The sequence below is a fragment of the Mustela nivalis genome (assembly GCF_964662115.1).
Source record: "Mustela nivalis genome assembly, chromosome: 17".
Classification (NCBI taxonomy): domain Eukaryota; kingdom Metazoa; phylum Chordata; class Mammalia; order Carnivora; family Mustelidae; genus Mustela; species Mustela nivalis.
The window spans coordinates 40,845,220-40,870,122 of record NC_139036.1 but is presented as its reverse complement, the minus strand read 5'-3'; the positions used below and the strand labels follow the sequence as shown (position 1 = coordinate 40,870,122).

General features: G+C 50.0%; 2 protein-coding genes across 7 annotated transcripts; both read left to right on the top strand.

Annotated features, from left to right (window-relative positions):
* Window positions 1-178: 178 nt before the first annotated feature.
* Window positions 179-6,599, top strand: ORMDL3 (ORMDL sphingolipid biosynthesis regulator 3). Of its 5 annotated transcripts, none has more exons than XM_082705001.1 (4): window positions 179-325; window positions 3,532-3,726; window positions 4,405-4,556; window positions 4,962-5,385. In XM_082705001.1, exons 2-4 carry the CDS (start codon window positions 3,553-3,555, stop codon window positions 5,095-5,097), a joined length of 462 nt encoding a protein of 153 aa, XP_082561127.1. In that variant the 5' UTR covers window positions 179-325; window positions 3,532-3,552; the 3' UTR covers window positions 5,098-5,385. The 5 variants fall into 5 exon arrangements, 4 of the variants coding, with proteins under 4 accessions (XP_082561127.1, XP_082561124.1, XP_082561126.1 ...); XM_082704998.1 differs by having other exon boundaries at window positions 187-325; window positions 3,527-3,726; XM_082705000.1 differs by lacking the exon at window positions 179-325 and adding an exon at window positions 728-745 and having other exon boundaries at window positions 3,527-3,726.
* Window positions 6,600-7,406: 807 nt separating this feature from the next.
* Window positions 7,407-19,418, top strand: GSDMB (gasdermin B). Of its 2 annotated transcripts, none has more exons than XM_082705007.1 (5): window positions 7,407-7,843; window positions 8,015-8,205; window positions 9,676-9,888; window positions 14,943-15,088; window positions 18,967-19,418. In XM_082705007.1, exons 2-5 carry the CDS (start codon window positions 8,199-8,201, stop codon window positions 18,991-18,993), a joined length of 393 nt encoding a protein of 130 aa, XP_082561133.1. In that variant the 5' UTR covers window positions 7,407-7,843; window positions 8,015-8,198; the 3' UTR covers window positions 18,994-19,418. The 2 variants fall into 2 exon arrangements, with proteins under 2 accessions (XP_082561133.1, XP_082561132.1); XM_082705006.1 differs by lacking the exon at window positions 18,967-19,418 and adding an exon at window positions 18,448-18,560.
* Window positions 19,419-24,903: the final 5,485 nt, after the last annotated feature.

Sequence of the window (24,903 nt, the reverse complement as noted above, 5' to 3'; positions counted from 1 at the left end):
TGATACTAGTTTCGCGTGCTACTGAAACGTCTAGCCCTGTCGCCCCAGCAAGGCCGAAACTGCAGCGAAGTAAGGGGAGACTACAACTCCCAGGAGGCACCGGGCGGACCCGTAAGCGGGCAGAGGGAGAAACTACAACTCCCAGGAGGCACCCGGCGGGCCGGCTCTGGGCGGTGACGTTGCGGGGCCGGCGCGGGGCGCTGATTCGGCCGAAGCTGCCAGCGGGGTGGCTGCTGCCGCGGGTTGTTACAGCTGCTGGAGCAGCACCGGCCCCGGCCCCGGCCCCGGGCACCCCTCCTGGGCCCTAGACGCCCGGCCCTGTACGGTGAGTCCGGGCGAGCGGCTTCGGGGTGGCCGAACTGGGAACCTCCTCTTGGGGCTAGAGGCGGGGCGGTAAAGAAGGTGGGGGCTGCTGGGGAAGCGCCCGGGCTAGAGGGGACCCGGGCAGGGTGAGCGGAGGTGGGAGGGGGTGCATCAGCCGAGGGGCTGCATCAGCCGAAGGGATGTCCACAAGGGAGAGTGGGTGTGGAAGACCGAGTCTGGGGTATCGGGAGGAGTGCTTGGGCTGCGGGAGGGGGCGGGGAGAGGCAGGGCTTCGGGGATAAAGGTTTGGCTGCCTCCGGGGCTGGGTGAACGCGTGGAGGTGGGGGTGGGGCTACGGGCCGGGCCGGGCCGGGCTGGGCCGGGCCCCGAGTGCGAGGTCCCAGGCAGGGGAGCATAGCGGGAGGCCTCTCTTTGGCTTGAGGTACCGCTCCGAAATCCCAACAATAGCATAGACCACCTCCTCGTTTCACCCCCTTCCTAGCTAGTGGGGGTTTGCCCCGGTACTCGCCGTCTTTCCATTCCCAGGGCCCTCGCCATTCTGGGAGGCTGGACCAGAGCTGAGAGGTGTGCGACTGTGGCCCTGCGGGTTGGGCGGTGGGCAGACTGAGAATGGCATTGTGGAGTGCTGCCAGGGTCTCCCCGTTGGACTTGGATGTTTTGTGCTCTTCATCTAGAAGGCGAAAGGCTTGCTGCTTAAAGGACTGCCTTTACTTGGGGGAAAGAATAGGAAGCGCTCACCTGGCAGCTGTCCTGGGGAGCAATGTGGCCCGGGCTTAGGTGCCAGACTGACAGGCTGGGCCAGGATATTTGTGTGCGGAGCCGGGCGGGGGCGGGGTGGGGGGAAGGAGTAGAAAAGAGCTACCAGCGAGAAAGTAGTTAACAGAACAGAGTTGCTGCAGGCTTTGGTTCGAGACAGGTTATGAAACCACATCAGGCACTGCCACGGCAGCCACCTGCCAGCGAGGGCAACAGAACTTTTCGGCCTCAGCTGCTGTAGACTTACTCTGCCTCTGTCAGGTTCTTCTCCCTGTTTCTTCCCTCTGGGTGAGGGGCAATTGTTTGTTTGTTTGTTTGTTTTTTATGAATGGAAGTGGTATGTACACTTAGTCACACAAACCTCTTAGGAGTGCTTTCTGGCTGCCAGTCGTTTCCTTAGATTCTTGATTTCTTCTGTCTTTTGTGGGCGGTCTTCTGGGATTTCTGCTGCCGGGGCAGCTGCTGTTCGGTCTTCAGGAATACACTTCTGAGGGTACCAGTTAGATCCTAAGTCTAGGCCCCTCCTAGACTCTTTGATCTTCACTGAATGTTCAGCAAGAAAGTGTGGGGTGATCTGGGATTCAACAAAGCCATTGGTACTGCTGCACAAAATATGAGGGACAGCTACCGGAGAGGGACAGCAGTTTCTGATCAGACTTTGGGAGCTCTATGTTTCTCCTTAGTCAAAGTGTTTCAGAGGCCTTATTTATTAGCCAGCTCCCCACTGCCCCAGGCTTTTGCATAGTAAGCGTCCCAGGAGCCGTATTAGGGCAACTAAAGCTCCAAGGCTCTGTGAAGGTAAACAACCAAGCTAGTCCAGGTTTTCTAGTTCCTTGGGTTTCTCTTAGGCCCAATTATCCAGCCTAATGGGCTGAGCCGATGGACCCTGGGAGCATTACTTCTAGGATGCACCCTGGGCCATCTCACGCATGTTTGCATGTCGGGAAGGTGTGTTGTGGGTCCTGCTTCCCCTGAGGTCTCTTAGCTTGGAGCTCTCTGAGAAGAGGAAACTTGTTCTCATTATTCCGGAACTGATCCTTGAGAATCCTGGCTCCCACACAGGCTTGGCTGTGATCCTAGCCAGAGATAGATAGCAGCTGAATCTGAGGGGGGTTGTTGCAGCAGGGTGAGGGATATGGCCTTCTGGGTACTTTCTGGATACCCTCTTCCAGGACCCCTTTCTGCACCCCCAGGAAAGGTGGGGTTGTTACCATGGTGATGACCTAAGGTCTTTATCAGGCAGGATGCTCCCTCACCTAGGGAGGTGAGTCTTTTCCCACCTCCTGCTGGTTCCTGGGCCCTTGGGGATCTGGGGACAGCCGAGCTCTAGACAAGGGGCTGCTCGTTCCCCTCCTTATGTGCATCCAGGAATGCAACTGGGTTGTATTGTTTCTGGAGCATCACGAGCAGCCCTCCTGGTTCCTTGTGCTGCAGGGCTTCTGCCACTGGAGCTGGGCAAGGGAAGGCAGATGCTGGGAAAAGAGGCTGAGGTGAGGCTGGGCTGGGCAGGGAGGAAGGGGGGCAGGAGGCAGGCGGCAGGTGTAGTGTTTGTGTCCTAGGGAGGGGAGTGTTGATATGGGTTTCAGGGACTTGAGAGCTGTAGATGTTGGCCACGTTCTCCATCCTCACCCCTCCTATGGTGGGAAAAGGGCCCTGGTGGTTTGGCAGCAGAGCGGGTGGCATCACAAGGGTTAGCCTGAGTGGCTGCCAAATGGATAAAACATCTTACATGGGTTGTTTTGTGTCACCAAGAAAGAGGCCTCCAAGTCTGGGCAGAGGTTGTCCCTAGTCTGTTGTCTTCACTTTTCTTCTCTCCCTCTTTCCACTCTGTCAGTTCTCCTGGGTCAGGTTTGGGAGAACCCCAGGATGGGAGAATTAGGGGAGAGGATAGAAGCAATGATCCCTATAAATTGAACCTGCTTCTGCCTGTTCTCTCGGGCTCCACCCCCTTTTGATCATTCTCACGCTGCGGGGAGCTCAGAGGTTGGAGATGCCCCATATCAGGCCCTCAGCAAGACTATCCAGAGCGCTTATGTTGCGTGATTCTGAGGGGCCAGGCCTCTTCTCCTCTCCCCCAGACCTTGTGGGAAGAGGGCCCTCATGGGAATGCTCTGGAAGATGAGATTGGGGAATAAGCAGTGGTTTCTTTGCCCTGGGCTGGATGCCTCCTGATGACCTATCCACCCAGGCAGTCCCAGTGCCTGGAGGGGCGCCGTCCAGATCTGCCGACGTGTGGGGCGGCCTGGTGCTTATCCCAGCCGAGCAGTGGGAAATGAACGGAGTTAAGTCCCCATGGCCCTTCTTGGGCCTCTTCACTGGAGAGTCAAAGCAGCAGAACACCTGGAGTTCTTGGGGAGAGCAGAGCCTCCGTCCCTGCAGGATGTGGACGGTGTGAGGGGGCAGGGAAAGCGGTGTGACCTGTCTCACCTGTGCTGCTTGTTTGCAGAGCAGCGGCAGGAGAGGGGCGGCAGGATGAACGTGGGCACGGCGCACAGTGAGGTGAACCCCAACACGCGGGTGATGAACAGCCGCGGCATCTGGCTGTCCTACGTGCTGGCCATCGGGCTTCTGCATGTCGTGCTGCTCAGCATCCCCTTCGTCAGCGTCCCTGTGGTCTGGACCCTCACCAACCTCATCCACAACATGGTGAGGGCCTGCCTACTGCCTGCCCAGGCTCTGGGGGCTGAGGAGGGGGAGGAGCCCCCTCAGCTGCGGGCCAGATGTCAGGGTGACGTGCTGACCACATCTGTCCCCGGACCCCAGACCCAGCTGTCCTCTCAGTCTCCCCGCAACTTCTGGGTTCCAGCCGTGTGCACTCTGAGGACGAAAATCTGCGGATCTATGCACATCCCCAGGATGGAGTGGCTTGTGGACCACGAGGGAGGGCCACTGGGAACTGAACTAAGGGCTCCAGAGGTGCCCAGCCTGGCACAGAAATGCCCTTCTCCCAAGCCCAGATCTCCAGCCATCTTCCACTCCGGCCCCTCCGCTCCCGCAGCCCCTGCTTGCTAGCTTGTACTCTGGCAACCAAGCAGGGGCCATCAGCTCGTCCCCGCCTCTCTCACACTGGGCCAGACGGGCATTTCTGCAGCTAAGTTCTCCCCATGCCTTATCCTCATGCCAGGCCTGCCCTCTCACCCAGTGGGTCCCCTTTGTCTCCTGCCAGGCTCCCAGCTGCTCCATCCTGACCTCCAGCCCACAGCCCTCTGCCCCGCAGAGGACAGCTCCACGTAGTCCAGAGCGCACTTCTTTGACTCGGGTAGAGGAGCTGAGCTGGAGGGCCTTTTGCTGTTTGTGTCCTCTAACAAAGGCCCCTCCCCCCAGGGCATGTACATCTTCTTGCACACGGTGAAGGGGACACCCTTCGAGACTCCGGACCAGGGCAAGGCGAGGTTGCTAACCCACTGGGAGCAGATGGACTATGGGGTCCAGTTCACAGCGTCTCGGAAGTTCTTAACCATCACCCCCATCGTGCTGTGAGTGCCTTGAGTAGAGAAGGACGCCAGCAGGCGGGCCAACGCCTGGGGAACCCTGGGCCCCGCCAGGCTTAAACATGCCCCCAGATCTGGCTTTGGCTTGGGAGTGAGCAGAGGAGGGGAAGTTGGAGTATCCCTGAGTCCTCTGCTGGGCTCGGGTCTTGCACCTCCCTGGCCCTGTCTTTCACCAGATGGGCCTTCCTGGCTGCAGTGATGTCAGCCCGCAGAGCTGGGGTCACGCAAGGGGATTGGGTTGGGAGCAACCTCTCTAACGGCGGCAATCTTGCCATCCTGCTTCTGTTCTGGGGGTCTTTCCCATAACTCCTTAGCTATCAGGGATCTGCCCCTCCCCACCCAGGCTCCTCCAAACAGAGTCTTATGCCTCTTCCCAACCTTCCCACCCAGGTACTTCCTCACCAGCTTCTATACCAAGTATGACCAGATCCATTTCATCCTCAACACCGTGTCCCTGATGAGTGTGCTCATCCCCAAGCTGCCCCAGCTCCATGGCGTCCGGATTTTTGGAATCAATAAGTACTGAAGGCACAGCCCCGTCCCCTGCCTGGCTGGCGGGGGAGGGTAGAAGCCTGTGCTGTGATGCTGAAGACAGACGGAGCCTCTGGATCCTGCTAGAGATGGGGGTCGAGCCTCTGGGCCCTAGTTCGCCCCTCACTTCCCCTGGTAGCCGACTTGAAGTAGCTTGTAGTGGGGTTCGGGTGGGCCCCCCCCAGGTCTCTGACCCTTTCTGATATTTTTGATCTTTTCTTTTTGCCTTTTGGATAGAGACTTCGTGGGGGCAGTCATGGAATGGGCTGGGCTCCTGGCTGAAGGCAGACCTGTGAGGTTGGGACAAGAGAAACCCCTGCTCACTTGTTCATCCTCAGACTGCTAAAGCACTTTAACCCCTGCAAGGGGAGCAGGGGGGACGGTACAGCTTCTCGATGGTTTTACTTTAATTCTTAAGTCTTTAGGATGACACTCAGTGCGTGCTCGTACATGTAAAAGCAAGCGCGTGATGGTGCCCCATCCTCCTGGGTGGCGAACTGTCTATTGAGTCTTGTGCTTTTGGCAGCTCCTCTACAACCCACCCTGGGTACTGGATTGAAGTGGGGAGGGTCAGGAGAAGGTGGGGGGGGCTGGGTGGGGCTGGCCTGGACCCAGAGGTGAGGGGGCCGTGGCTGCTCTCATCTTGGCCCTGGTGGAGGTGGGGAGGGTGGTTGGGGCAGGGGTGGGGATGGTGAATTGAGACTTGGAAGAAGGGGCCACATAGCAGCAGAGACAGGAAGTGTCAGGGAGGAGGATGGGGATAGAAGCCAGACCTAACCTTGGTCTTGTCTTTGGGAAGTGGTCAGGTTGGGGGCAGGCTCAGAGAGTTCCTTTCCCCTTGGCCTGGTGGTGATAATAGGCCGGGAGGCTGTGGGGGGTCTAGAGCTCCTGAGTTAGCATGAGGGGTGGGGAGGGGTGGAATAGGCCTGTGAGTCCTGGTCAGCACAGTTTGACACTGCCTTGTGCAGTGGTGTGAGGGGCATGGGGGAACTGGGACATGTGAGTGGTCGGGCCCTTTTGCAGATTCCACCTCGTGGGGCTCTGGGGCCGCCCCTAAATGGGGTGGGCGGGCCACAGAATAGCAGAATAGCAGAAGGAGTCCGGAGTGACCCACGGGCGCTGTCTCTTTAGCCTGGGGGCGGGAGCAGAAGGAGTCCGGAGTGACCCACGGGCGCTGTCTCTTCAGCCTGGGGGCCGGTGATGTGGGGCAGGAGCCTGAGTGTGGGCTGGAGAGGAGCTGCCTTTCATCCTTTCCAATCTGGCCAGGCTCTGTGTTACTTTTGAAAAGGAGTGGGTGCCCACGCCCCCTCCCAGGCCTCTGAGGGAGGAGGGAAGCTCATTGGTCCCGTTTCCTGCCTCCTGGTTCCCCTGCTCCCCACCCCATGTATCATAGGGAACTTTCACCTCAAAATCTTTCTAAGCAATGTGTGAATAGGATTTTTACTCCCTTTGTACAGTATTCTGAGAAATGCAAATAAAGGACAATGTGTTCCTGTTTCCCCTGAGTCTGGCCTCTGCTTCCTGGAGGGCCCCGGGGGAAGGGGCAGGGATTTGGGCTGAGGCTCCCCCTGAGGGCAGTGTGGGAGTGAAGGGGACCCTCTGCCGAGGCTCTGGGACTGCCCCTCTTCCTGGTGCCCTCCCCTGACAGCACCAGCCTGAGGGGCTGGGAGGGAACTGGCAGAGGGAACAGCAGGCCAGAGGGCAGAGTTCTCTGTGACCTGGCCTGGCCGTTCCTCTGTCTGAACTTACACCTCTAGTCTACTGGGGCTGGCTGAGATGGGCCGTGCTGGCAGAGGGATGGCTTGTGCTTGGCCAAGAAGGGGGTCAGTGATTCGTGAACGAAGATGGAGTCCCAAGGGGTGCCCAGTCCTTTTTTCAGGATGCCCTCCCCTGTTCTCACTTCTCTTCCCTGGGAGGTCTGCATTTCCTCCTGGCCTTTCCATCTTCAGGGGAATCAGTGCTTCCTTTCCTCTTCTGGAAGCATCCTTGGGGTAGGGAAGATGTAAGCCTCCAGGTCTTGTTAAGGCTCACGGGTCCAGGAAAGGAGGGAGTCCTTTAGTGAAGGAGTTCTGGTCTTTGAGGTTCTGGACCTTTCATTGTATGCTCTGCAGTGACTTGTGCTAGTCCTGAGACAGGTGTGAAGGCCCAGGTAGAAGGGAAGAGCTGCCCCGGGCGGTTGGGGCTGCTGCCTGGCACTGCCAGTGGCAGCGTGCTTGGAGTGGGTGTTGGGAAGAGTGCAGTGTTTTTGCCCAAGTCCACCGAGTGAGGCCTACACAGCGCTGGGGGTAGCCAGTCGGCCACCTGGGCCCATTCGTGAGGGTGGCGGAGCCCTGAGAGCTTCCGTGCACTCGCAGGAGCGCAGTCAGGGTGAGGGGCTGGTGCTCAAATCCTTCCCAGCCTCAAGGCCCTGCTTCTCTGAGCTTTAGTTTCTTCCTCTGTGGTGGGAGGATAATCCTGGTCAGGGCTGTTGTGAGGATTAGCACAATACCTGGCACTGTGTAAGTACTTAGTACAGGGCGGTTACATTAGTACTATTCCTGTTGTCACTGCCACGATCCTCTCCTTAGGTGTTGCTTTGAGGGGGCCCAGAAGACAGGCAGCCTCACTCAGGTGGTTATCTCTGAGGACTGAGGGGTGGGGGCCCAAGGCTTCTTCCTGGAGAAGAAGGTAGGCGAGAGGACAGGCGGCGGCATCTCCTGTGCACCATCCTCTGGCCCAAATGCACCTCGAGTACGTACCAGGTGAATATATAGATATCTCTCCCTCCGGCTCCCTGAGTCCAAGAGGGGGAAAGACTTTCTTCCCTCTGGCTTGACCTGCCTCTGGCCAGGTCATGGCTTATCTGAAGGCCTGAGAGGTGGGGCACCCAGCCCTACCCCCCAGCTTTCCAGTTCTTTCTGTTCCCTTCCTAGGGGTTCCTGAGACACACCGGGCCAGCCCCTGTGCAGAGATCTTACAGGGGATTTCCACAGTCGTCATTCCTGGTGAGCAGCTGAGGTGAGTGGAACCCTGGGATGGGCCTGTGGGTCCCGGACACTGCCTTTCTGGGCCCCCAGAAGAACTCCCAGGCTGGGAGTGAGCTGAGAGCTGGCCGCCATGATGGGTGAGTAGGTGCCTGGGCGAGCCAGAAGGGACTTAGAGGAAAGTGGCCAGAGGAAAGGGACTTAGAGGGAGGATGGGGAGGTGAAGCCCAGAAAGCTTGGGAGGTGAGTCCTGGCCCCAGGAGGAAGGCAGAGGAGTCTGAAGAAAGGGAAATAGATCTCAAGGGGAAGAGGTGGCAGAGGGGCAGAAGGGGAGAGAAAGAGAAGGATTTGGCAGGGGTCCCTGGGTGGCTCAGTTGATTAAGCATCTGACTCTTGATTTTGGCTCAGGTCATGATCTCAGGGTTGGGAGATTGTTCCTTGCGTTGGGCTCTGCACTCAGCAGGGAGTCTGCTTGAGATTCTCTCTCCCGCTCTCCCTCTGTCTCTCTCTCAAATAAATAAATACATCTTAAAAAAAGGATTTCTAGATACCATGGTGAAAACATCTTCAGATGAGTGAGGACAAGCAGTGGTAATCTGACAGTATCCTTTCTTACAGTTCAGATGTCTCTAGTAATTTTTCTGAGGGGTGCATATAGTGATGGGAATAAAACCTGTTTATACATGAAAAAAAAAAAAAAAGAGGATTTGGAGGTAAGAGCACCTGAAGGGTCCAGTGTGCTGGGGACAAAGAGCCGCCACTGAGTAGAAACAGGGAAGGACCAGCCGTATGTATCAGGTTGCACTGGTAATGGGCCTATGGAGGGTCCCGCAGGGGAGCTAGAGAGGAACAGGGGCCAATTGTAGACCAGGAGTGGGTGAAGGGGAGAGTGGGTGGGGGAGATCCCCCAGATGCGGTTTTGGGATTCATTTTATTTTACCCAGAGTAAGGGGACCCTTCAGAGGCCGACCGTTAACTGAGGAGATCGGGCCTAAGGATGGGGGGCTATCCAGGGCACCCACCCCCACGCCACTCTTACACTCCATCCTTTCTCTCTTATTTCTTTCTGAGGCTGACTTACCACTGTCTCATTGGGAAATGGTTGGTAGGAGCACCCATCCCTCTGCCTTCCAGAATATGGAGGCCCAGAAGGGAGAGCCAAGGGAAGAAGTAATCATTGGGGTTGGCAGGGTGAGGTCTGGCAGCCATGCCCCTTATCCCTTCCTGGGTCCTCTGTTCATCAACACTGGTGGGGCTCTGGCTGGAAGATGGTGGGCCTGCCTTCCTACCCCTCAGGCCTCTCTGAGCAAAGGAGCAACTCGGCTGTGGGAAATGCAGAAAATAGGTCTCGCTCTCCTGTCCATTAGGGGTAATCAGTGCTCCATCTTTCCTCCAGAAGCGTTCTATAAAGGACAGGGGAGAATCTGGCATTTGTGATGGTCACCCTCCTTAGTGTGTAGTGACCACCTCGCCTTCTAGGAACAGGGAAGTTAAATAATTCAAGTCCTGATCATTCTAGAACTTTCGGACCCTAGGATGCCAAAGGTAGATTTAAAAATCTGAACCAATATACCCCTCTCCCAAACTGATATTAGCTTCTTTTTCTTCAGTTGGTCCAGGCACAATGTCCAGCAGATTTGAGGAAGTCACAAGAGTTGGGGTCCAAGAGGTGGATCCTGGAGGGAATGTGATTGCTGTCGGAAGCATCCTTGACGCTGACAGATTTCACTGCTATTCTCTGGTGAGAGGGAGGAGAAATTTCTGGGGACACCAGTACCACAGGATAGACCTCACCCAAGAGGACATACTGGAGAGAGGGGAGGGTAAAGGACTGTTTGATAAACTGGGTTCTGGGCCCCAAGGTTAGCATGAGGGGGTAAGAAATGGCCAGCCAGGAGACTGCCCACTCCTGCTCTGCCATGCTGTCACTGCTCCATTGCCAGCAAGCATGGCAGCCAGTCAACAGAGAACTTGTATGTACTAGAACCTCTCTGCATGTGTCCATACCCCTCAGTTTAAGAAATGCACAAAAGATGTTAACTAACTGGAATTTAAATTAACTGGAAAAAATGCAAAAAAGCATGGGGAGAAAGGAATGGTGGGGGGGTGGAAATTTATTTTTATTGGAAATTATTCCTAACGTCTTCCTTTCCCACGTTTCTGCTTTGTAAATAATTCACTCTTAAATTAGCTGAGGTCTTCTGGTGTGTTTATATGTTTATCATTTCAATGGATAAATAAAAGGAGGCAGTTTGCTTAGTGGTTGAGGAAGGACACAGGCCTTAGAGCGGAGGGCACCTGGTTTCTAAGCCTGGCTCTGCCTCCTGCCGGCTGGGTGACCCCAGGACAACTTGCTTTCTCCCTCCAGGTCTGTTTCCTCCTGTGTCAACTTGATAAGACTGTTGCAAAAATCCAATGAAGTAGATTAGGAGAATCATTTGTCACAGTGGCCACGCAGAAGGAGTGTTCAGTCAAAGTTCAGCCCCATCCTTCCGCTGTGGGCTGTTACCCTTCCTGTTCCCCGGAGATCATGACTGAGTGGGTGACCAGAAGTCCCTAAGGGCTTGCAGGATTTATAGAGGAGTCTGTTCCATTCCCTTGCCTCAAAACTCAGTTTTTTTGGATTTCGGAAACCCCAGGGTAAGTGCTGTTGAACCCTCACTGGGAGACTTCAGTGTCTCACACCCGAGGGTGAGGACTTTCCCGGCTCAGACATCTCTGCGGCAGCCCTTTTAGATCTCACCAAGAGATGGAAAAGAACCTAAGGATTCCACTGTACCTTTGAGAGCTGGAGTCCCATCCGGTGTCCCGTCCGTAACTGCCGCTATGTGACCAAGAACAGGGCCCAGATTACTTGGGAGGTGGTGGGCCTTTCCACAAGGGGAGTTTTGTTAAGCAAGTGAGGGGCTTCAGGCAAATTTCACAGTTATGGTTATCGGGTATCCATGTTCAAAGACTTGAGTTAATTGTCTGAGAAGCAAATTGCCAAGGCAATTTTCTAAAAGCTGGTTCTCAACAAAACAAAACAAAACAAACCCAAAACAGTTTGCTAAATGACCAGTTCAAGGAAAACAGAAAACAAACAAAAAACCTTTAAACTAGGATTCATATGTTTTGCCATGATCGTGTTATTCTCCAGGGAGAGGGAAAGTGTTTAGTACAAAAAAAATCCGACTAAGTCAGTTAACTTCCTATAAGGGAAATGCTGTCTGTTTGCATAAAAAATTCAGAGGCAAGGTTTCTTTTTTTTCTTTTTTTTTTTTTTTTCAAAAAAACCCCACAAAACCATGAAATAAAGATTTCTTAAAAAAAAAAATTCAGAAAAAGAAAATTCAGAGGCAGAGGTGAAACCAAACTTTAAAAAAAAGTCCTTACAAATGAAAGATTATTTATTTTTTAACTACATGGTGCTGATGTATGGTTAAAGTGTGCATAGGTTTTTGGTTTGTTTTGCTTTCCTGTTAACTACACATACTTTACTCTGATTATCTTTGTGCTTACCTAAGATCCCTTTTCTGTTCCAAGATCTCATCCACATTACCTTTAGTTATCTTATCTCCTGAGACTTCTGTTGGCTCTGACAACTTCTCAGGCTTTCCTTCTTTTTGATGACCTTGACAGTTTTGAGGAGCATTGTCAGGCATATTGTAGGATGCGTGTCTACCTGAATTTGCTTGATGTTTCTTTCTCATGGCTAGACTGAGTCAATGGGTTTTGGAGAGGGAGACCGTAGGGGTAAAGCGCCATTCTCACTGCGTCATAGCAAGGGGATGTGCCATCCACATGACTTATCGCTGTTGGTGTTGACCTTGGTCACCTGGCTGATGGGGTGTTTATCACGTTTCTCTTCTGTAAAGTTAGCCTTTTTCCCCCTTCCCCATACTATACTGTTTTTGTGCACAAGGTTTCATTTTTCTTTCCTCTTGGACAAAGTACGTGCAGTCTTGTACATTGCTCAAGAAACAAATGGGCCCCAGACGTTAATGTCACACATAAAGGATGGATTTGAGGCATTATTTCCAGTTCTGTCACGTTTCCACTAGTTCCAAAATGCATTTTTCTTTGGAGATTCAGACCTGCCCACCCTCATCCCCCCAACCTAGCAGTGGAAGGTCTTTCTCCTCTGTAGTTTCACATCTAGAAGTTCTGAGAGAAAGGCACTTGGCCTGGCAGGACCTCCACACAGGCTCCCCTAACCCCAGTGCAGCAGCTGACCTGGTAGCCAGGCCCTTATGGAGGCGCCTTGTCAGTCTGGGCAGAGTCCACACAGATGGGCGACTTTCCAGAATTGCTTGACTTTATACCTACACGGGTTCGCACAAATGCCAGAGACTAGACTCTGCTTAGTTCTTATTTCCCAACTCCTAATTCTTTAGCTTTAGTTTTCCTTGTCTCATTTCAGCCTCATAAATAGTTAAATAGGACTAGCTCACACTTACTGAGCTTTTAGTACGTGTGCAAGGCATTTCGCTAATAAGCACTTGATTGCTTTGTTTTAATTTCCTCAAGTTCATGGGGAATGAACTTCTGTTTTGTGTTTTATTTTTTATTTAATTTCCCTTGTTGTTTTATTTAATTTCCTCAAGTTCATGGGGGAAACTGAGCCCCCTGGGTGGCTCAGTGGGTTAAGCCTCTGCCTTTGACTCAGGTTGTGATCTCAGTGTCATGGAATGGAACCCTGCATCAGGCTCTCTGCTCAGCAGGGAGCCTGCTTCCCTCTCTCTCTCTGCCTGCCTCTCTGCCTACTTGTGATCTCTGTCAAATAAATAAATAAATAAAATCTTTAAAAAAAATAGTTTTCTCAAGTTCAGGAAGTAGATACTATTAGCATTCTCCTTCTATGGATGAAGAAAGAGATTCAAAGAGTGAGAGTGACTTATCTGAGGTCATTTGGTAAGAAGGTAGCAGAATGGGTTCAAACCCGGGATTGTGTAACCCCTTGATGACTCCTGGTGACCTCAGTGTTTCCTGGGAGCCTCAACTGGAGGGCCTCCTCAGAAGGGAAGGGGATTGTGGAGGGGAGCCCAGAGTGGGGCTGCTCTAGGGAGGCTTTTCTGGAGAGATCTTTTGTGTCAGCCTCAGCATGACCTTTACCCTTCTCTTTCCAGAGAACTCCAAAGGCTGAGTTCCAAGTTCTGGACATGGTAGACTCAAAGGGAATGTTGACAGTGAAATTACCCAAAGAAATAACAATTGTAGGGGTCTTCCTGAGTCAAGATACTGGAGATCCAGATACCCCAACAATATCTGGATTCCCTTGAGCACAGGAAGGCTGGAGTTGGGCAGCATGGGGAGGGAGAGGGGGAATTCCTGTTTTTGGGCACCAGGAGTGTTTGAGGTAGAGGTGTCCTGGCTGGTACAGCCCCTCACGCCATACCCCCAGCACCTCCCAGAGCCCGCTCCTCACTCAAGCCTGCCCTCTTCTTCCCCCTTCAGAAAACCTCCTCATTCTATCTGGATCAGCCTCCAGGAATACTTCTGACACCTCCAACTCACTCACATCCTGCTACCCTCCAGGGTAACTGATGCCTCGGAGTTGGACCAAAACATGCTGGTTTCATGAGGCCACTCTCCTTTGTTCTCCTACTGAGTTGTCCAGATCCATGTTTTGTACAGCTTCACTCTGCCTTGTGGCCCGCCAAGCCCCCTCCCTCAGTGGCATAGGAACAGCTCGTGACCTTGACCAGCTGGGACTGGCTTTATCAACCTCTCTGTGTTTATCCCCAGCACACAGTAGGTGCTCAGTAAGACAGCAGAAGTGAAGTACAGTGAAATTAAAGCCCCCTGTGCAGAACGTTTCCTGCACAGAAAGTGCCAGCACCCCACCCCAGGCGCTGACCAAGTGCCACAGAGGTTCTGATGGTTGAGGACGCAGTGCTTCTGAGGGACTTCTAGGGACATGGCCAGCCTTCCCCTGCAGCAGCGATTTTGTTGGTGTGGGTGTTTTCTTTCCTAGCTGAAGATGTCGGAAAGTGTGGAGCAGCTCAGTGGAGGAGACTCAACCTTCTCCAGGGCTAGCCCTCCCCAGTATGGTGAGGCCTTTGGTTTTCCCTTTTTAGTTCAGAAGTGAAAAGCTTACACTGAAATTTCACTGGTCCTTTGAACTTCCCCCTGCTATCAAAGTGTTGCTGGGGAGCAGCATTTGGAGTTTTTCTAAGGGAGCTCAGTTTCTTTCTAGAGTGCTTATTGTTTCTAGAATGAGGCTCTGTGGGGTGTGTATATAGAATTGGGGGAGGCTATTAGGTAGAGGGTGTTTAGCAGAGGCAAGGATGTAGGTCTTCCTGGAGGGTCTTTTGGTTGCAAATTTGGATGAAGTTCCATCAAGCTATTTTTACAGGCTTCTGGAGCCCAAAGCTGTGGACAATGTGGCCAGGTCCAGGGACCAATGTGAGGAATTGGAGCCCCATCTCAGAGAGGTGGGTGTTATGGCCTGGGAAAATGCCTGTCTCAGAGCCATGGGAAGGGCCATGCTTTGGACTCATACAGACTCATATAGACTTCGCACTTATTAGCTGTGTGGCCCTGGGCTGTTCACAACCTGTCTCTAGACCTGTCTCAATTTCCTTATGAGAAATGGGTGCAGTTCTGCCTGCATCATAGGGCTGCGGTGAGGGGGCAATGAAATGACGTGGGAAGTCTGTCCTGGTGCTGGCACTCTGTAACTTCCAGAGATGCTTGTGAGTTCCCTTCCCACTTCCCACCTCCTTGCCCCCACCGTGGGGAGAGTGAACTATAATGGGGTGCCACGTGGCTTGGTTTTCCAGCTTCAGAGGCCCTCAGTCTCAAATAGGAACTAGCTGATGGAGAAAGAGCAATGGCACTGGCAGGTGGGGCTTCTGGGATCCTGAGCTCTAACCCCCGCCTCCTCTCCCTCCAGGAAGCAGAAGACTACCTACTTTGTTGCAATCAGTCCTGAAAAGGAGAGCAGACCTGTATCTGGTGACAGGAGACTCTGGAGATGGCAAGGAAGGAAACCCTGAAAAGGGAACGGCAGTGTACACAGCAGAGCTGGAGGAACACAAGGTGAGGATCCTGGGAGGCAGGGCCTATGAGAGAACCAAGCCTTGGCCCACCTGCAGTAGGCCGGGGGTGCCAGCCCATGCCCCCGGCTCTTCAGATCTTCTTCCAGACTTCCCTGAGCAATCTCAACTGCTCCTTGGCCGCCTTAGGCTTTCTCTTCTTGCCCCAAGAGAGCGTGTGTGGCATTGCTAAGTCCCTCCACTGTTATTCTCCTGTGATGCCCTGTTTTCATTTGCTTCTCAGAGTTTCTCACGGTTCATAATTACATGGGGATTTTTGCTTATTGTCTGCCTCCCTTTCTGAGAGACAGGAAGGCAGGAGCCACAGCGCCTGGAATAAAAAGGTCCTTAATAACCATTTATTGAATCAACAGTGGAAACAACATGAGTTTTGGGGTCAGGTGCGGGTTCATATTTCAGCTCTGCTCCTGTTTTAGCTGTGAAACTGGCTTGGTAAAGGCACAACATACAGGATCCATTCTGAATATCTTGGATGCTTTGATTAGTGAGGAGGGATGTGGTTGTATGCTGATGGAGGAATTGCCGAGCAGAGGGGTCTGTGAAACTGGTCCTTTTTTTTTTTTTTTTTTTTAAGATTTTATTTATTTATTTAACAAATAGAGATCACAAGTAGGCAGAGAGGCAGGTAGAGAGAGAGAGACTCTGGAGGAAGCATGCTCCCCGCTGAGCAGAGAGCCCGATGTGGGGCTCGATCCCAGGACCCTGAGATCATGACCTGAGCCGAAGGCAGAGACTTAACCCCCTGAGCCACTCAGGTCCCCCCCCCTTTTTTTTAAAGATTTTATTTATTTGACAGAGAGTGCGAGTGCCCGCCCTGTGCACTTGAACGGGGCAAGGGACAGAGGGAAAGGGAGGAGTAGACTCCCAGCTGAGTAGGGGGCCCAACTGTGGGTGATCCCAAGACTCTGGGATCATGACCTGAGCCCAAGTCAGATCTCATCCCACTGAGCCACCCAGGCGCCCCCACTGATCTGTTTTGATTTTCAGTTTTCGCATCTGTAAAAGTGGAATTGTTTGGGAGATCTAGCAAGATAACCTGCAAAGCACCCAAGGATTAATCAGTATGAGCTTTTTTTTCTAACACCAAAGGTCAGTGACCAACTCCCTAAAGGGGGTCCTGGGCTGTCAGTCCTCCTCAACATGGGGAGAATGAATAAGCAAGACGTGGTGGGGGCAGGGTAGGTGAGGATAGGTTCAGCTAGGCTCTGCCTCAGTCTGGAGGGGCCCTGGTGAGCTTGAAGGTGGGGGGGAAGTTCCAGGGAAGGGGGAGGGTTCAGGGCTGGGTAGGAAGTCTCAGGCTTCTTGCTCAGATACCCAGGATTTGCCCCACTTTAACCCTAATCCTTCCCTAGCTAGAGGTGTTAACACCTGTCTCTTTCTGAGTTTGTTTTCATTTTTTGTTTTGGTGAGGGGCAGAGTGTGAGGACTGGGGAGAGACGTGAAAGAGGAACTTACAGAGAAAGAACTTGTCTTTCTGAGAACTGGTTCTCTCTCTCTTTCTGGCACTAGTTTAGATATTTGTTTCTTGGGCAACACAAAATCCTTTCCAGAAGGTGAGTGGCTTCTAGGCCTTCTGTTCATCATTCCAGAATGGGCAAGGATACTGTTTTAAAAAAGAGGATAACAAATGGCCCGGAATTATACAGTTCTTAGGGTTGAGTATGGAATAGGGTGCACCCAGGGGTGGGAACCATAGTATGGGCAGGAAAAAACCCCTGCGTGTTGGAGAAGCAGGTTGGATTGCATGTTGGCCTGGGGTTTCCAGGCTCTGACAACCTTGACTTGCTTTGTGTAGGTCAGTATGCTGGGTCCTGGGGTCCCAGCCCTTACTGAAGGCTGAGAGGCCTGGGAAGCACAACTAAAGTCCAGTTCTCACATAGCACTGGCCGTGAAGAAACCATTGGAACTGGGAGTCAGAGAGATTCAGGGTTTTGTTGTGGCTTTGCCACTCACACTCTGTAACCTCCTAAGCTTTGGTTATCCTGACTTTCACACAAGTGGGTTAGACTAGATGATTCCTGTGATTCTGAATGTGGCTTCCTCCGGAATTTCAAAGTCTTCGCCTGGATCCCAAAAGAGCTGTACTGCCTAAGAGGCCCTCAGTAGGGGTTGAGGGAGGTCTAGATAAGGTAGAAAATTCAAGAAACTTCCAGAAGCTGGAACATGCACTTTGAATGGCAAGGACTAAATAAGTTTTGATTTCCTGGAGATGGAGAAGAATTTGGGGTTGGTACTAGACTGGGGGTGAGCTGGGAAGATGGAGATGGGGTTAGCAGGAGGCAGTGATGGTGGGTGTCTAGGAAGAAGGATGCTTTTATTTTAACAGGAAAATATTAGAAGAAGGAAAGAGACAGAAAAGTGGTCTCATGAAGAATGAGGTCTTAGTGATAACGGAACTTGTTGGCTGGGTAGGTCGAGTTTTTTGTGTTTTTTTTTTAAAGATTTTTTTTTATCTATTTGAGAGAGAGGGAGACAGAACACAAACAGGGGGAGCAGAGGCAGAGGGAGAAGCAGACTCTGTACCTAGCAGGGAGCCTGATGCAGGGCTGGAGATCATAACCTGAGCCAAAGGCAGCTGCTTAACCGCCTGAGCCACCCGGGCACCCCAGGAGTAAGTAGAGCTCTTAATTGCTGTCTCTACAGGGAAGTCCTTGAGTTTAGAGGATTTCAGAAACGTGAAGGAGAAGGACATGGTGAGGGGCCTCTAGGATCTGACTGAGAAGGAACAAAAAGATGTGCTAAGCTGCCTCAGAGGGCAGTTGCCACTCTACTAGAGTGGGACTGGTGTCATCTCCCCCATTTCCTGCCCCTAGGCGTTGGAGGTCCTGATCCCTGGTGACCTACAGATGGAGGGTCTAGCAGGTCTTCTCATGAGTAGCTTTTTTTAATACTGCTGGGTTCTTGGTAAAGGCACAACATACAGGATCCATTCTGAATATCTTGGATGCTTTAATTATGAGGAGGGATGTGGTTGTATGCTGATGGAGGAATTGCCGAGCAGAGGGGTCTGTGGGGATTCAAATCCTAGGAGGAAGGGGGCATACATTGCCTTTTACATTTTGTGCAGGATAGACCCTCACATTTTAGAACCTTGCCATTTTCCCCAGGCCAGGGATTAGGGGGTACCTACTCTACCTGCTGGCACAGTCTGACTAAGGCTAAGAGGGGAGCAGGAGGCACAGCAAGAGCCCATTTGGAATAGCGCTCATCTGTCACTGCCAGGGGCCCTCTGGAACCTCCTTCTGATGCTTGTCCCGGGGCTGATGAGACACTGAAGCCCTGTCCCACTGTGTGCTTGTCCTCTCTGCCAGCCACCCTCTTCACCTTCTTTTTTGCCTCCAGAGCTGTCTGAGGAGCAGCATCGTGTGGCTGAGGCCCTAGAGAGGGGGACCCTGCCCCTGCTGAAGGACCAGGGAAGACAGCCTGGGCTGAGGACCAGGGCCAGTAGAAGTGAATACCTGTGCTCTCAAGGGACTCAGAAGACCCAAGGACAGTCTTTCCTACTTCATAGTTCATAGTTAATTTGCATCTATTCAGCTGGTCTGTGGCAATTTCCTGCAACACTTGGTTTCCAAGACAACTTGGATGGGCTTTTTACACTCTGTTGCTAACCTATGGGCAGGGGGCGGGGCGAGGGGGCGCACAGAAAACTACTGTCCCAGGATGGCAGTGCCAACACTGATTAGCAGTGCCTGTCACTATGTTGAGAGAATATGAGACTCTCCAGGATCTGCAGGAAAAAGTGGCATGATAATTTACTACATCTGCTAGGGCCCAGGATTAAGAAGTGTGGCCAAGTATTTGCCATTTCTAGTATGATTCCTTGTACCTAGCTTTGCAGTCTGGTGTGTTTCTTTCCAGGTAGAATCTGTCCTGAAGCAGAACTGAAATGAGCAGCCCTGTGATGTGGGCTGAGACCGTGACACATGACTTCTCTGTGCTCTCTGGTGTTGCTCTTTCCCTCCTGCTGCAGCTGGGTGAGAAGCCAACTCCGTGCCTTCCTAACTGTATGTCAGCCCTTAAACCATTCTCCTCACAAGCCTCTGGGGGTTCCCCTCCCAGGCCATCCCTGTCCCCCATCTCCGGTCACCGGAATGCTGTCTTTATAACAAACAGCCGACTTTTCTTCAATACATCACGTTCCCTACATGAGAATGTCCAAAAATCAACCCGGACTGTAGGCATGAGCTTCTGACTAAAACTGGCAGATTGGTCATATTAATTTTCTCTCCCTCTTGAAACCTCACTAAATAAAGTAAAGCAATAGAAAAGATGTAAACCCACAATGATAAAGAGAATGAGGCAGCAGATAAGAGATTCTGACACGTCTTTGGAAACTAGAAGGCAATTAAAGGCATTCAAGCCAGGAGGTGTGGGCCTGAGAGGAGCAGGAGTGTGGGAGGAGACTGCTGTTCCCTCATCATGAACCTTTTATCTTTAATTTTTTTTTTTTTTTTTTTAATTTCTTTGACAGAGATCACAAGTAGGCAGGGTCAGGCAGAGAGAGAGGAGGAAGCAGGCTCCCCGTTGAGGTGAGAGCCCGATGTGGGACTTGATCCAAGGATTCTGGGATCATGACCTGAGCCGAAGGCAGAGGCTTTAACCCACTGAGCCACCCAGGCGCCCTCTTTAATATTTTTTAAGACGAGGCAATTAAAAGTAAAATATATGCTTGTTGTAAAGTATTTCACATACTGCTCACGGTCAAAGGTGATCTCCCCTTCTTCTTCTGATATAATCACTGCTGACATTTTTGGGCTACTTTAACAGTCTTCCTGTGAAGCAGTGTCTACAATGGTAATTTAAACACGAAGCTAGGATGATATAACAAATTTGATTTCTATCTTTGGTACTTGAGTTGTTTTTTCTTTTAGATTGGTAAAAATATTAAATGCAACAGGAATTCTCATAAATGCTGTTGGGGGGGAACTGCTTTAGTGAATTGTTTGATGGTGTCTAATAGAAAGCTAAACAGGTGCCTGCGAGCCGGCCCCCCACATGCCTGCGAGCCAGCCCCTCCACTTCCTAGGCACATACCAAAGAGGAAGGAGTGTGCGTCTCCGCCTAAAGACACGCATTACAAAAACATGAGCGTTAAGACCCCCAAGCTGAACACTACTCAGATGTCCGGTGACTTTAGGATGGATACATATATTGTGGCATATTTATGCAAGAAGAGAGAGCAAGTTACTGCTACACATAACAATATAGATGACTTTCACAGACACAGTGCTGAGCAAATCACTCTAGACACAAAAGAACATATTTGAGTTCTCTGAGGAGCAGATGACAAAACAGAATTGGATGTGCAAACGACATGGTAATGGAAGCGACTCTAAAGAGTAAAGGGAGAAGGAGGGGGAATGGCACGACTTCGACGAGGGTCTAAAACCTAAGAAAGGAGAGAAGGAGGGAAGGATTGAGTAAGAAGAGTCTCAGACTGCTGGCAGTTCCGAGAGCCTCTTTCCTCAGCCCTGAGTCCCCATCAGGCAGGACTGGCCAGGCTCTAATGTCCACCCCAAGCTCAGCCTTTGGCTGGAAGCAGCCCGGGGAAGCCTGGTCTCCGGAGGGAGATGTACAAGGGAGCAGACAGAGCTTCTTAGTCAGCTATGCTTCCTGCAGCAGGTTCTCCTAAAGAAAATCCTCCCTGGCCACCACAATACTGTATGATCCCATTATATGAGGCTCAAGAGCAGGGTTTAAAACTAAGCAATGGTGGTAAAACTCAAAATAGTGGTTATCTTAGTGGAATAGTCTTAACTGAGAAGAGGCATGAGGGAATCTTCTAGGGTGCTGGAAATATATAAAGATTCGTTGTGCTAACATTTTTGATCAATATAGTTCACTATATTTTACATCAATAAAAAAAAGTAAAAAAAAAAAAGTACATCGTATATAATTCCATGTAAATGAAGTGAAAACCGAGCAAAACTAAATGATAGTGGTAGAAGTCAGAATAGTGAGGGCAGTACTGGCTTAGAAGGGGCATGAGGAAATCTTCTGGGGCATTGGAAATATTTTATGACTTGATCAGGATAGTGATTATGTGGATGTTTACATGTATATAAATCTAATAAAACATACATTTAAGATCTGGGCACTTAGTTTTTAACTTCATCTTACTGCAAGTTTTTTTTTTTTTAAAGATTTTATTTATTTATTTGACAGAGATCACAAGTAGGCAGAGGCAGGCGGAGGGGGAAGCAGGCTCTCTGCAGAGCAGAGAGCCTGATGCAGGGCTTGATCCCAGGACCCTGAGACCATGACCTGAGCCGAAGGCAGAGGCTTAACCCACTGAGCCACCCAGCCGCCCCAAGTTTTTTTTAACCTCAATGAAAAATTTAATTTAAAAACATTAATTACACATGAAAACATACCTGAACAAAAAATAATATAAAAGATTTAAAATTTCCTATCAAATCCCTTTACCCTTTGACATAGTCCCACTTTCTTTAGTCACTAAACATTAGTTTTTGTTATTATTTAGTTTTAGTTTTTGTTTTTGTTATTATTACAACTAAAAATGATATTCTTATATTTGTTCTTGAGTTATTAATTTATTTATTTATAATTTTTAAATTTTTAAATAAACGTATAATATTAGCCCCAGGGGTACAGGTCTGTGAATCGCCAGGTTTATAGACTCCACAGCACTCACCGTAACACATACCCTACCTAATGTCTATAACTCCACCACCCTCTCCCTTCACACCCCCCCCTTGCCGGCAACCCTCAGTTTGTTTTGTGAGATTAAGAGTGTCTTATGGTTTATCTTCCTCCTGATCCCATCTTGTTTCATTTATTCTTTTCCTACCCCCCCAAGTCCCCACGATGCATCTCCACTTCCTCATATCAGGGAGATCATATGATAGTTGTCTTTCTCAAATTGACTTATTTCGCTAAGCATAATACCCTCTAGTTCCATCCACGTTGTCGCAAATGGCAAGATTTCATTTCTTTTGATGGCTGCATAGTATTCCATTGTATATATATGCCATATCTTCTTTATCCATTCATCTGTTGATGGACTTCTAGGTTCTTTCCATAGTTTGGCTATTGTGGACATTGCTGCTATAAACATTCCGGTGCACGTGCCCCTTTGGATCACTATGTTTGTATCTTTAGGGTAAATACCCAGTAGTGCAATTGCTGGGTCACAGGGTAGCTCTATTTTCAACTTTTTGAGGAAACTCCATGCTGTTTTCCAGAATGGTTGCACCAGCTTGCATTCCCACCAACAGTGTAGGATGGTTCTCCTTTCTTCACATCCTTGCCAGCATCTGTCATTTCCTGACTTGTTAATTTTAGCCATTCTGACTGGTGTGAAGTGGTATCTCATTGTGGTTTTGATTTGTATTTCCCTGATGCTGAGTGATGTGGAGCACTTTTTCATGTGTCTGTTGGCCATCTGGATGTCTTCTTTGCAGAAATGTCTGTTCATGTCCTCTGCCCATTTCTTGATTGGATTATTTGTTCTTTGGGTGTTGGGTTTGCTTTATCTTTATAGATTTTGGATACTATCCCTTTATCTGATATGTTGTTTGCAAATATCTTCTCCCATTCTGTCAGTTGTCTTTTGGTTTTGTTAACTGTTTCCTTGAGTTATTAATTTTAGATAGTATTTATTGAAGAAGAATATTGGGAAGAACAGACATTGAACAAGAAGTACAAAATAGGAAGAATGTTATTTTAAAAATGCAGGGTACTAATGGAAGTGTTTACTGAAAGACAATAGGATGATCCCAACTTAACTCTGACATTGTCCCCTTCCTGCTTCCTTAAATTCTGATTCCAGCTACACCAAACTGTTGGCCTTCTATTTGAACATCTACTTGTACAATGACATATTTGCTTTTTATTTATTTATTCATTTATTTTTTCGGAAAAAAATTGTAAGTTATTTATTTAAGTACTCTCTATGCCCAATGTGGGGCTGAAAGCCATGACCCCAAAATCAAGAGTTTCATGCTCTTCTGACAGCCAGCCAGGTGTCCTCACATTTCCCCACCTTACCCATCCTTTAAGCTACAGTTCAAATATCTCTTTTTCAGTAGTCACCCCGTTACTGAAAGAAGTGGGTTACTTCTGTATGGCCCATCACGTTGAATACATCTCTACTACGGCATTCATCATTAATGGACTGAAATTATTAGTACATATGTCTGTTTCACTAATGTGAACGTTTCTGGAGAACAGGGTTTAAATCTAACTTTTCTTTGCTAGGGTTCTGTAAACAATTTTCTTCAGAAGTACCCTTGAGTTGGGGAAAGTTTGGGAGACATATCCAGAATTTCATGAGGCTGGCTCAACCTCAGAACTACCAGTTGCCACTAAAAATTTTTATTCTGTCCTCTCAGAGTCTCAGCAAGGGATTGCTTGTCTAAGGGAGATTAAACTGACCCAGAAACTTGAGGTTCATATTTAATCTGCTGATTTCCCTTAACTCACATTCCTGATTCCAGTATGAAATTCAATACATTAGGGGCGGGGTGCCTGGGTGGCTCAGTGGGTTAAAGCCTCTGCCTTCGGCTCAGGTCATGATCTCAGGGTCCTGGGATCAAGCCCCACATCGGGATCTCTGCTCAGCAGGGAGCCTGCTTCCTCCTCTCTCTCTCTCTGCCTACTTGTGATCTCGGTCTGTCTGTCAAATAAATAAATAAAATCTTATCTTCAAAAAAAAAAAAGGAATTCAATACATTAACTGCCTATGTCTGTAAGGAATTTCCTGTTCTAGCAGCTGAAACTGTAATAGAGATGGCTTTGTGTAGGGGGCAGTTGGGATAGTCATTATTTGAGCTGGGAGAGATGGGGGAGATTCCACCAACTCTTACTCATTCTTCAGAACTCTTAGCTCAAGCAATACCACTTCTGATAGTTTCTATATCTCTCCAGGCTGAGTTAGAGACCTCTAACACTGTGCTTACACTTTTGGGAAGGAAACACTTTTGGAGAAATGCTAGTTAAGCCAGCTTAACTATGCTGGTTTATCCTATGGAGTTGGATATCTTGGATAAAGGGGAAAACTACTTTGTAGGAGACAAATAAAAGAATTTATTGATTTTGCTCCTAAAATGGAGATGAGGGACAGTGAAAGGAGAGAGAAGGAGGGAGAGAAGCACAAGCAAGATAGAGGCTGCAACTATGTGAGGCAGTAAAAACTTCTAGATATGAGATAGGTGTAGAACATTCAAGAATGGTGATACCAAACTTGTTTCTGGAGGGGCGCCTGGGTGGCTCAGTGGGTTAAGGCTCTGCCTTCGGCTCAGGTCATGATCCCAGGGTCCTGGGATCGAGCCCCGCATCAGGCTCTCTGCTCCTTGGGGAGTCTGCTTCCTCCTCTCTCCCTTAAAAACAAACAAACAAACAAAACAAAAAACAAACAAACAAAAAACTTGTTTCTGGAGAACAGGGTTTAAATCCAGCTAGATTATTTGCTCTAGCTCTCCCATGCAAAACAATTTAAAATGCTGGATAATTTACATTTTTTTAAAGTTTTATTTGTTTAAGTAATCTTTACACCCACCATGGGGTTCAAACTCATGACCCCATGATCACGAAAGAGTTGCATGCTCTTCTGCCTGAGCCAGCCAGGTGCCCCTGAATAAGATCATTTAATACCATAAAAAGCATCTAATTGCTGACAAGAAGCTCAAGCCAAAATGTAAGTAAAAAGGAGACCCGGAGAGGTAAGTGAAGTATTAGAACAGTAATATCATTTTGCCCCACATGAAAGAGACCGAGATCTGCAAATCCAGGCAAGCTGGGGCTTCAGTTTGGCTAGCCTTGTGGATTGATTAA